Source organism: Sparassis crispa (assembly GCF_003851025.1).
Source record: "Sparassis crispa DNA, contig_000006F, whole genome shotgun sequence".
NCBI classification, from domain to species: Eukaryota; Fungi; Basidiomycota; class Agaricomycetes; order Polyporales; family Sparassidaceae; genus Sparassis; species Sparassis crispa.
In genome coordinates this window covers 1,625,231-1,637,451 of record NW_020939753.1, presented here as the reverse complement: position 1 = coordinate 1,637,451, position 12,221 = coordinate 1,625,231, and the positions used below count along the sequence as shown (strand labels likewise).

Genomic DNA, 12,221 nt, shown 5'->3' with positions numbered 1-12,221 from the left:
CAGCGTAGAGTGATAAAGATGATAACGGCTAGCGGGAAGCCACGCGCGACAAACGAGAGCACAATTGCACAGCATCTCCTTCTCGGCGTTTAAGAGATCTGGGCTGCCACCCACAAAGCTGATTATACAGTCTGTCAGCTCGGGAGGAAGCCTGGGTATATTCGTGTACTATGGACGAGAATGTTGATCGTTGCACAGACAGTGATCAATATTCAGATCGGGGAGTAGGATCTGGGCGACGTACCGGTAAGCATTCCCAAATTGCAGCCTCCCACCCTGTAATGTGCCAGTAGTCCCTGCCAGAATTGGTTTTCTGAACTAGAGGATGCAAGACAACCAGTCATGTCAGTTATGCACTTCGAGAGTTTAGGAGTAGGAACTTACTGGGTGAGGCGAAAATGGGCAAGGCTGTTTCAAGCAGGGAGGAACTCATTGGGTTGAATTCGGGATATCCAAATTCATACGCGGGAAGTTCGGGAAAGGGCAGCTCGGACCAGGCGAGTTCGAATGAGGTGACTTCGGACATGGCGAGTTCGGGTGAGGTGACTCCGGGCGAGGCGACTTCGGGTAAGTTAAGTTCAGACAAGGAGGAGTTCATTGTGTCGAGTAAGGGGAGGTTGAGAACAAGGAGGAATTCAAGGATTGGAGGTGGGGGTTTGGACAACGACGAGCTCACGAAAAGATAGGACACTGACTCTCACACCCCGAACATGGATAAGAACTTGACGCCTTCATAGCCATGCGCCTAAAACAAGCACGTGGGTTATCATTGGTTAGCAAATTTGAACAAATGAGTGGTCCATCACGGCAAATAGCAGATAGACGCACGCATATCTGTATAGATTTTATTGTTGACCTGTCACTATGCACAGGATATGCTATCACGAACGGTTCCCGAGTCGAGCTCGTTATCAGCCTGCCCTACATCGCAAGGCTGTCCGCGATTGCGGAACGAACACCAACGAATATCACAATACGCCTGCTCGGGATAGAACCTGTGGAACATTGGCCGCCACTGCCTGTATCGATTTCTTACAGGCGTGGACATACCTGGCACTCGGAAAATTAATTCAGTATTTCTAGGAAAGCGATCTTATCGTGCGCAACCGTGCGTGAGTGCTCCAAAGAGCCAAGCGCTGCTAATGAGAATTCGTCGCAGATGAGTATGGCATCAGCGAGGGAAATCTGAACTGAGGGAATGCAAAGAAAACGTAGTGCGCACTAAAACCCACATCTTCACTTTGCGACAAACCTCCGTTGATGCTCCGGGATCTGCAAAGTGATCTCGACTGCAGGCGACTGAGTGGAGAAGATGTCCTCGTGCAGCCGAAATGCTTTGCGCAAAAAAGTACAGGGGATGTGCGTGTTCGCGCTTGACGAGCGGCAAACCCTTCAAAGACGAAGTCGAGGGAGGTGCACTTTGAAACACCGATCCGGTGTCCTCGCGTTGCGTGATGAGGTGAAGAGAAGCCTACGCGCTGCCGTCGTTTATGTGAAGAGGTTGGGAATTCTCGATGTCTGGCAATTAAATTTTCTGGAAAATCGGGGAGCCGTGAGACATTCAGGGCGAGGGACTACAACAGTTAGTCTACTCACATGTAACCCTGCTCGATAATTTCCCCACGACCGGGACAACAGAGCGTGAAAGAGCGGCCGTAATCGAACAGCCGTTACTCACTGCGCAAAGCGTCCGCGATTGTCGCGATCATAGCTGGGAACAGTTGCGCTCAGAGTGAGGACGAAAGGGTAGTCGTGGTGTCGCGAAGTGTCTCTGGAGTGAGCGAATTGACAAAGGGTGGAAAAGAAAAGATCCTTGCTCGCAGAGTATTCGCCTTGATCTCGGGACGAGGAAGAATGAGTATATTCACGAGTGTAGGTGATACATGCATGAATGTATCTCCTTCCGGAATCACATCAACGACAACGAAATTGCTGCAAGTCCTTGCAAAGTAAGAGTTGAGGACGGGTGCACGTACGTGATCATGAACCAGGACACGTACATCTTTATCCCAAGTCCCGACGGCCGATACCCTCCCTCTGCGCCGCATCCAAAACTACTTCCAAGAAACTCTTGGATCGTCGCGTATTGGCGATCCCTTCGTCAGCGGCACTGGCGAGGACCCTAGTGAGCCATAAACGAGAAAATTGAACTACGCACCTTCCCCCAGGCTAGTACTCACCTGAGACCACCCTGGGCACATACAATGGCGTGACCGTGGACATGAGGCGGAGGAGTCTCGGAGGCATGTCACGTCGGCGCGTGATCGTGACAGACGCGAGACGCCGCTGGCACGGCCGGCTACTCCGAGTCACCAACGTGCTCAGGTACACTCAGCGCTGCGCTCGCCATCCCCGCACAACGACCTCGCAGAGATTTCAAGTTACAGCGTCCAATGTCCTGGATATCAAATCACCTGGAAGTCCGCAAATGACTACGGATGGTCAGACGTCACTGGGCCAACTACGAGGCCAAAAGGTATGCATGACACTGCTCCTGTAGCTAATGCACTAACAGAACATCTTGCGACACTCCTCGCAACATCGCCCCTACCCACTCGAGGGGTTAGCCCCGACGCCGACTACGACTAGTACTATGACGAAACATCCCCGATCTCTCCCATCAGCGAATCTGTTTACGGCGCCAGCGCAGACCTCGACTTCCCACTTCTGCAGCTACACCTTCGTCGCCATCACCCTGCTCTAGCCAAGCCTGCGGCCAAGCACGAGCCCAAACGCTCCGTCTTCCTCCCCGCCAAGACGCAGCAGTCGGAGGTCTCCGCGTCGCCGTTGTCCACCGTTACCTCTGCTGCCGCCCCGTGCCCTCGCCGCCACCCACGGAAGGAGCCCGTTGTGCACCCGCACGCTGTAGGCTACCCGTACCACTTCTCGCTCTGCGAGCTCCCACTGCCGGACCGCGAGGACAAGCCCAGCCTGGCGCCCTTCCGGCTCACGACGACGGGCGGCACGCGCGAGCCCCCGAAGAAGAATCCCTCGACGGCCTGCCTTTGCCGCGAGCCCAGGATCGCGTATGGGCCGCACGTCCCTAGCAGCGCGAGGCTGCGGTGTAGGTGCGTGCAGAGTATTCTTTTTGTGTCGCATTTGATGTTGCTCCTCTCTCTCTTTTTATTTTAGTCACTAGTATCACTGTCGATGCTGCACCGCTATCCTTGCTTCTGATGTATAAATTCATGCCCTTTTTGCGAATCACACCGTTGCTCTATCTTCAAGCTCGCCCTCAATGCGTTGCAACGTCCAGTGTGCTACTTTCTGAGAGTCGGAGCTCGGGCACACATTGCGCGTCTCACCGGTGCAGCGCCCTTCGGTCATTTGCATCATGCATTATTATGCATGCCATAGCCAACTCTCAGACGGGGAGATCCCGGCCAGCACCCAGAGCGAATAACCATGGTGGTTTACGTCCTCCGTACGTCCTCGAATGCTGAAGCAGATCCAGGACCTAGCCCTGCAGTCACATATGCAGGAATGTACGCAGTCCTCGCCGCACCACCACTCCTCCCGACTGCGCCATCCTGTACGCGTGCGTGCGTGCGTCGCCCTTCGATATTCGGCATCGACGAACTCGAGCGTGGTGATCGTGTCAGAAAGCGGATCCGGCTTGAGGATCCCTCGCCCTACATTTGCATGCAGTAAGTACCCGCATGAGCCGAACCGAGCAGCGCCGTTAATCCTCCGATGGCGACGTCAGCACACGAGATCCCACTAAGTGCAAGTACATACACGTCGCCGTTTCCCCATCCCATCACACGCACACGCGCACTCGGGCGCAGTGCCATCGCCACGATATTACTGGCTGAGGCGAACGTGTCTCGTGGAAGACTGCGGGCCAGGCGTGCTGCTAGAGAGCATAGAAGGCCGGCGGGAGCCGCAACCCTGAGTACGGATGCTGTCATTATGGTAGAGTTTTGTGTGTCAAGAACATGGCGGAGGGGACGGGTGGAGAAGACGAGGAAAGCGGTGTATCTGGTAAGTCGCCCGGTACACGACGAGCACCTGGCGCAGGTTCGGTGTTGGTGAACAAATATTTTAATATCTTTGCCCGAGTCTATCGAAAATAATTAGCTGGAAAGCCGGGGGGATATGCGCGCCAATTAGAGCCGTATGTCGTCAGTGAGTACTTGAGTAGTCTTGCACGCCAGCGCAGGAGGGACAGTCGTCTACAGATCGAGATCGCCTTCGTGACGTCAGAAGTAAATGCGCCACGAGCGCTTATTTCGGCTTGGCTCGGACTCTCCCGCCTATTGTGTATTGACTCTGCGCACTGCGATCACTCCAGTACCCAGTCTGTGCTATTCCGTCGCTGGCAGTCATTACACTGACGGAGGTGCCTTCCCTACGCCATTCTCCGCCCCTACGGCGCGCTGCTACGGTAGTCTACACTACATCCAGTTCTGTCGCGCTCTCTCGTCGGCGTGCCGTATAAGGTCGGGTGAGCGACAAGGGTGCTGAAGGTGTCTTTGAAAGTCTACAGCGGCGTGTGAGTGGTGAGTTTTTTGTTCAGTGAGATCGAGTCTAACAGCGCATGGCTGGCTGCGTCGGCTGTTTGAACTCCACGCAATTTTAGGGCTGTCGTACGTAGAAGTTGCGCACTGCCCTTGCGAAGGTGAATCAACCGGGTTCCTTTAATCTATGCCGACGTGATTGTACCGAACGCTACCCAATTTACTGGTATTCGAAACGTTCCTTGCGATGGCACGCGGGTAAACCTTCGTTATGGTTTTGTTTAATGAGGAGTCCTCAAGGCTTCATTATTCGTAGTTCATCCCTGTGTTTCATGCTAGTTCCTCCTTCAGACACTTACATCTCAAGTCAGCGCCGTTTCATCTGTCTCTCCCGTTGGTATGTACCTCGACCTTTGCTGCCATAACAACCGCTGCCCGTTGAGCCTCCAGCGAAGCAGGAGAACTTCCGAACGAGAACATTTGATAGCATTACAGGGCACGAATCTTCAGAAAGATCGTTGTGACCGAGAATCAGACACCGCACATGCATCTGGATCGTTTTATAAGTCGCGCTTCTTTGAGTTGTTTATAGTATGCCCCCGTTTCTCTTAGTCTCGTTGCGCACGTTGTTGATCTATTGTTCTGCTCCACTCAGAGTGCACTGGTATAATCCTGATACTATTTCGAAGACTCCAGCTCAGAAGACACTCGAAGGCAAAGGCTTTCTCATCGCGATCTCAACAGCACGCTTGCCGCACGAAAGCTGACTCACGATCGCAGTCGAAAAATATCGTTCGACTTCCTCCGATTCCTCCTGATACGAAGCGTGCTTATGTTCACAAGTTGTCGTATTTCTGTACGCAGAATTCGGAGGGTAATGGATCGGCTTAGCATCCTTGCAATTGTGCTAGCGGATGACGCCTCGGCACTTCTCCCATCAACTTCCCTACCTAACCCCCAGCTCTCGTCAGCTGGGATGGCCATACTGTCAACCTTGAAGTCAATTCATCGTTCTCAAGATAATGATCGAAGGCAGAGGATGGTATGTACCGTGTTGACCATTCGCACGTCTGTGAGATCGTTGGTTACAGTAGACAAGTGTCCGCGTCTGCAGCTTAGGTAACAACAGTATGCTTCTCCCCATCAATGCCGGTACCTATGCCGCCTGGCTTCCGGCTGCCAAAGGACCGTGCCAAACATGTACTACGAGCAGACATTGTTTTCGGGTACGGTCGCTCAAACTCGGGCGGTGAGTCCTTCGCAGCTGCAATGACTCCTAAGGCTTATTTTGATCCAAGATTGAAGACTGCCGAAGATCTGTCATACAGCTGGACCAACAGCTTATGGCGCGCATTTTTGCAGTCAAGTGGTTCATCGTGTACTCGTGTTTTTCTTCCGGCCCAGGTCTTCATTCGGACAACTGCACAGTAAGAACTGATCCTGCACCAATATTGACATCACCCGACTTCTTTCGCCGCGCATCTTCTCTCCGCAAGTTCTGCATACCATTCCCTCTCAATTCGCGGAATAGAACTGCGTTACTGTCGGCGGACCACTTCACGGCGCTCCCTCGGGCGCGGCGATATACCCGAGAGTGTCTGAGGCCAGGTAATCCATGCAAGTAACTTGGAGACTGGGACTCCACCGTCGGACCTCGTTGTATCGCAAATCCGTTTGATAGGCATCCTCTCTGTCGCTTTCAGCCTCATCACTTGTTCTCGTTGCCACTAAGCTCGTTTGGAGAGCCGGGACTAGATTGAAATCCCGTGCTTCAGCTAACCTCCGACATTGTACAGGTACTACGGCTTAGTGGTGGCTGCGAGGCCACTCTGCGATCTCGAACAGTGCAAGTACGCGGGGGCGGATACGATTACACCGTGTTGTATGAGGTGAAATTGTATCTGCAAGCTGTCGGTTTACTGTCGTGATAGTACAAACCATGTTGTTCTCACACAGAGGAAGTCATTCAGCTGTATGGTTGTTGGATATTCTCGAAACGAAAATAAGGGCAGATGAGTTATACAAAGCAGTCGTATGTACTTCAACTTCTAATGTGATATGAAAACCATTTCCCCCAGACAGTAGTGTAGTTCTGTGCACCTACTCACAGACCACCAGTGACACCCCTGCAATGGTTCATGTGCCTCCGAAGCGCGTCCAACCTAGTAAAGGTCCTTCTGCACTTGTCACACATCGCGGTTGTAGACTGCAAATGGGTCGATGCTATGTGCTTGCCGTAGCCGCCCTGCATCATCCGACGTCCGCATAGCCCTTGCTCTGTGTTCCACCTACACTCCCCAGGGTGCTCCCGAATCCAGTTTCCATTGCTGTGTTTCGATCGAATATGACGTTCTATGCCGCGTGGGGACATATCATCCAACCGGACGTCGCACTCCCCCCAGAGGCAACGTGGAGGTGGGTCAAAAGTGAACTCCACAATCACACGGACACCTCGCTGTCGCAAGGCATCCAGACTGCCCGAAATGCACCGCTTCTCTTCCTCGGTAAAGGTTTTGTCTTGAATCGCCAGCTCGAACTTCCGTAGTGTGATAAACTGCGGCTCGTCCAGGATACGGGCCGCACTCTCCCACTCGCGTTCCACTTCTCCTAGATACATCCCTATGCTGAGTTCATGGAGGCAATTTGGTGAAATGATGTGCAGGATCTCTGCCAAAGACATCCTATGCATCCACCGCAAATTGAGGTTGCGAAGTCCAGTGAAACGGCTGACATTCAAGTCCTGCACTATGCCAGTGGGTGATATTACGTCTCAGGATGCCACTGTGATGTAGGCTATAACACTTACCATCAGAGGCAGTCAGCGCATACAGACTTAAATATAGAGACTCCAGACTAGTTCCGACATGTTGGAGTAAGTTTCTCAGAGGAGCTGAAGTTTGGCAGGAAAAATTGTTCGCAGCTAGTGACTGCAGACTCCGGATGGATGCTGGCATCAATACCAGCCATTTGAGAAGTGCGGAATATAGCCTTAGTGATTGTTTGTGACTATGATCACAGAAGAGGGAAAGTCTGGTGAGTGCAGAAAATCGCGATGTCGCAATAGTAATTGGGAATGCCTCAGATGTCTTCATCGATAAATCCTTCACCTCTAGTATCTGCAGCCGAGGTAGTGCACAGATAAGATGTCGAAATTGGCAGAAATTGCGGAATGTGCAGTCAGACAATGTCAGCTTGGTAATACATCCGAACTGAGTGAAGCCAATTAGCAGTACGTGTCGATGCATAACAACCGCATCCCATCTGATGTATTGGATATGCAACTCCTGGACTGCTGAGAATACTTGTCCAAGGACAAAGGGTAATTGATGGACCCATGCAGGCTTTGAATCCTCCAGATGCAGTTTGCGCACCGATCGCAGACTACATGCCATATGCGGGATCCTTGATGCCCGCACAAGGGCTTCGAAGTGCTTGCTGGATTGTACAGTCTGTCTAGAGCCATAAAGACGATAACGGCTAGCTGGGAACCATGCACGACAAACAAGAGCACAGCTGTACAGCGTCTGCCGATCGGGGAAGCTGAAATCTGGCTTGCCGCCCACAAAGTCAATTATGTAGTCCATCAGCTCAGGGGGGAGCCTCGGTATCATGATGTACTATGGATGAGAATGTCGATCATTGCACAGACAGCGGTCAATACCTGGATCGGGGAGTAAGATCTAGGTGGCGTACCGGTATGCGTCCCCAGATTGCAGCTTTCCATTGTTCAAGGTACGATTTGTACGTCCTACGAGGATAAACATCTTCTTGAATTAGAGGATGCGAGACAACGTGTCATGTCAGTCATACACTTCAAGAATTTAGGAATAGGGACCTACTGGGCGAGGCGAATTTGGGCAAGGCAGGTTCGGCCAGGGAGGAACTCATCGGGTTGAATTCGGGATAGGCAAATTCATACGAGGGAAGTTTGGGAAAGGAGAGCGTGGACCAGGTGAGTTTGGGCGAGGTGAGTTTGGGCGAGGTGAGTTTGGGCGAGGTGAGTTTGGGCGAGGTGAGTTTGGGCGAGGTGAGTTTAGGCGAGGTGAGTGCAAGAGAGGCAAATTCGGATAGGGCGAGTTCGGGCGCGGTGAGTTCGGGAAAAGTGAGTTCGGACCAGGAGCTCATTGTGTAGAGTGAGGGGGTTTGGATGAGGAAGAACTCGAGGAGTGGAGGAAGGGGGGTTGGACGACGAACTCAAGAAAAGACAGGGTATCAACCCACGTGCCTCGAACATGCATACTTGGTGCGTTGATAGCCATGCATCAAAAGCACGCGCATAGGTTATCATGTATGGAAGCGATGGAACCGGATGGTGCCATCCAAGCCCAGAGGAACGGGACACGACGAAACATGCTTCCTACATGGTGAACCTTAACAAATGGGTGGTCCATCACGGCAAATAGCAGATAGACGCACGCATATCTGTATGAAATTTGAAAGAGGCCGTGCGCGCACTCTGTCGACCTGCCATGAGGACGCGGGCCGGTGCAGAGTCTGTGCACGGGACGTGCTGCTACGAACGGTTCCTCGAGTCGAGCTCCTTACCAGCCTGCTACATCACAAGGCTGTCCGCGACTGCGGAACAAACACCGACGAATATCACAGTACACCTCCTGTAGGACATTGGCTGCGTTCCCAATGCCTGTATCATTTCGTACAGGCGTTGACATACCTGGTAATCGGAAATTTAATTCAGTAGTCCTAGGAAAGCAATGTTCTATCTAATATTGTGAGCGACCGTGCACTCGCGCTCGAAAGAGCCAAGTGCTGCCAATGAAAGTTCGTCACGGATAAGTATGGCATCAGCGAGGGGAATGTTAACTGAGGGAATGCAGAGAAAAGGTAGTGCGCACCGTCACCTGCGTCTTCACTTCGCGACAAACCTCCGTCGATACTCCGGGACCTGCAAGGTGATCTCTATGCCAGGCGACTGAGGGGAGAAGATGTCATCGTGCAGCTGAAACGCTTTGCATGAAAAAGTACAGGGTGTGCGTGTCGTCGATGTTCGCGCTCGACAAGCGGCAAACCCTTCGAAGACGAAGTCGAGGGAGGTGCGTTTTGAGACACCTGTCCGGTGTCCTCGCGTTGCGTGGTGAGATGGCGAGACGTCTGCGCGGTATTGACATTGTGAAGAAAGTGGAGTCGAGCAGTCCGATTTTCTGGGAAATCGGGGGGAGCAGGACGTTCAGGGGAGAGGGACTACAATAATTAGATTACTCACAAGTATCCTGCTTGACAATCGCTGGATGACCGGGACCAGAGAACGTGAAAGAGGGTTAGTGGTTAGCCCGCACACATAGCATCCACAATCGTCGCGATCGTAGCGATTGTAGTTGGGAACGGTTGTGCTGAGAGTGTGGACGAATGGGAAGTCACGGTTTCAGTAAAGTGTCTGCAGTATCGTCAGCGAACGGACAACGAATTGAAGAAAAATATCCTTGCCTACCGAGCAAGAGTCTTCCTTTGGCCCAGCTCGAGTTATTGTCATTTTGACATCGGTGTTGTAGACGACACTTGCTGATGAGAGGATAGGAATCTCGCGGCGGGGGAGAATGAATGTATTCACCAGTACAACTGATACATGCAAGCAGGGATCTCTCCGAGGGATTACATTGATGAAAAGTAAATGGCTGTGAGTCTGCGCAAAGTAAGAGTCCAAGATAAGTGGTCATATGTTAGGACACGTACGCCTTTACCGTAAGTCCCAACGGCGGATACCACCCTCTACCCGAAACTACAATTGTACTCCAAGAAACACCTGGGTCATTGCACGTTGGCAATACTTCCATTAATAGCGTTGACGAGCTGGAGGCACCTTAGTCAGGTATAAACAGGATAGCTGAAATATGCACATCCCCCAGGAATACTCACCTGGTACGACCTGGGCACATAGGGAAATGAGGCGCCAGAGGCGGGAGGCATGTCACGTAGTAGGCGCGTGATCGTGACAGACGCGAGTCGCCACGGCCCGGCTACTCCGAGTCGCGAGTCCCTCCCTTTGTGCACTCGCCATCCCCGCACAACGACCTTGCAGTGATTTCGAGTTACACCGTCCAATGTCCTCGCTATCAAATCATCATGAAGTCCGCAAATGACTACGGATGGTCAGATATCCCTGGGCCAACCTCGAGGCCGAAAGGTATGCATGATTTAATGCTTCTACTAGTGCACAAACAGGACACCTTGCCACACTCCTCGCGACATCACCCCTACCCACTCAAGGTGTTAGCCGGCTCGCCCGCTGGAGGAGGTGTAGATTCTCAAATTATCAGCTCGCATCTCAATCCGAATTGACCTCCAGAGCCCCGACGCCGACTATGGCTGTGACGACACCTCTCGGATCTCTTTCTCAGTGAATTCATTTACGGCGAAAGCGAGGACGTCGATTTCGGCGCACCCGTTTCCACTTCTGCAGCTACACCCTCGCCGCCGCCGTCACCCCGCTCTTCGAGCCTGCGCCCAAGCACGAGCCCAAACGCTCCGTCTTCCTCCCCGCCGAGACGCAGCAGCCAGAGACCTCCGCGTCGCCGTCATCCACGGAAGATGCCCGTTCGCAGTCCAATCGTCGACTGGAAGTCCTTTCAGCGACGAAGCCTACCGTCCCCCCACGCCATTCTCCGCCCCTCCGACGCGCTGGTGTAGTCGACACCCACGCTACATCCGAATCTAGCGCTTTTGTCATACCATGGTGTACCTTCGTTGGCGTGCCGTATAGGGTCGGGTATAGGATAAGGGTGCTGGAGGTTTCGTCGAAATTCTAAAGATGCATGTGAACAGTGAGTTTTTTTCTCAGCGAGGTTGAGTCCAGCGGCATATACAGCTGACCCCCTGGCGAGGTCGGAAGTGTGACCTCCACGCAAGTCTAGGGGACTGTCGTCCTGAGTCTATTGTCAAAGCCACGCTGGCATGGAGAAGGCGATTCAACCGGTGCGTCTTTGAACCACAGCGGTGATATCGGTGCCTTGTACCTCATTGTAAGGGTGCCCCTCGTACAGCGCAGGTATTTGAAGGCTTTCCAAGGGCAGCGTGCCCTACACCGACGTGCGAAGAGATCTTCCGTGCTATGTTCTCATTTACTGAGGATACTTTCATCTTTGTACGTCGTTGCTGCACTTCTAGTTTCTATTGAAAACCTCGGACGCTTACAGCTCGCTGAAGTCCGGCGTCGTTTCCTCCCTCCGGTACGTACCTTGACTCTGCACGCATAATGAACGCTGAGCCTCCGATGAACTAGGAAATCCCAACTGTAAAGCCTGGCTGTGTCAACTCCGGTATCGCCGACGCGGAGACGGGAGAGAAGGTCTCGTAGCACTACATGGCATGACGAAAAACGTGATTACTACATGCTCAAGAAATCTCAATATTTGTACGTCATCCCTACTTTCTTTGGCTGCATATTGATATCGGTACTGATACTGGTACATGCTACAGCATTTGGTCTTGTCGCCTTCTGGCGATGGCACGCATCTTGACGTACATATCCCATCCCGAGCTAGTACGTATTGACACCCCTCCGATCGAGGGAAGGTCTGCGAACAGTCAGGGGTCGCGCCGATACAAACTCTGGCAAGATGGATGATAGCGATAGGTGGCACGACAAACGACGTGAGACCTTCGTGCTCTGTACGATAATTCGAAGCTCACGGTTTCCAAGGTCACGCTCCACATCACCGTGCTCGAGCGCATACTCCGCGCCAGGTGTTATACAGTACTAATACCGGTCAGGTGTTTCGCCGTTCGGACACTTGGGATCCGTCCGTA

General features: G+C 52.6%; 2 protein-coding genes across 2 annotated transcripts; both read left to right on the top strand.

Annotated features, from left to right (window-relative positions):
• Positions 1 to 2,438: 2,438 nt before the first annotated feature.
• Positions 2,439 to 3,139, top strand: SCP_0705610 (hypothetical protein; the record flags this gene model as incomplete). Its single annotated transcript, XM_027760486.1, has 3 exons — positions 2,439 to 2,476; positions 2,625 to 3,068; positions 3,133 to 3,139. The coding sequence occupies 3 exons, from the start codon at positions 2,439 to 2,441 to the stop codon at positions 3,137 to 3,139; spliced, it is 489 nt and encodes a 162-aa protein (XP_027616287.1).
• Positions 3,140 to 3,405: 266 nt separating this feature from the next.
• On the top strand, positions 3,406 to 3,815 carry SCP_0705600 (hypothetical protein; the record flags this gene model as incomplete). Its single annotated transcript, XM_027760485.1, has 2 exons — positions 3,406 to 3,647; positions 3,707 to 3,815. 2 exons carry the CDS (start codon positions 3,406 to 3,408, stop codon positions 3,813 to 3,815), a joined length of 351 nt encoding a protein of 116 aa, XP_027616286.1.
• Between the last annotated feature and the right edge of the window lie 8,406 nt (positions 3,816 to 12,221).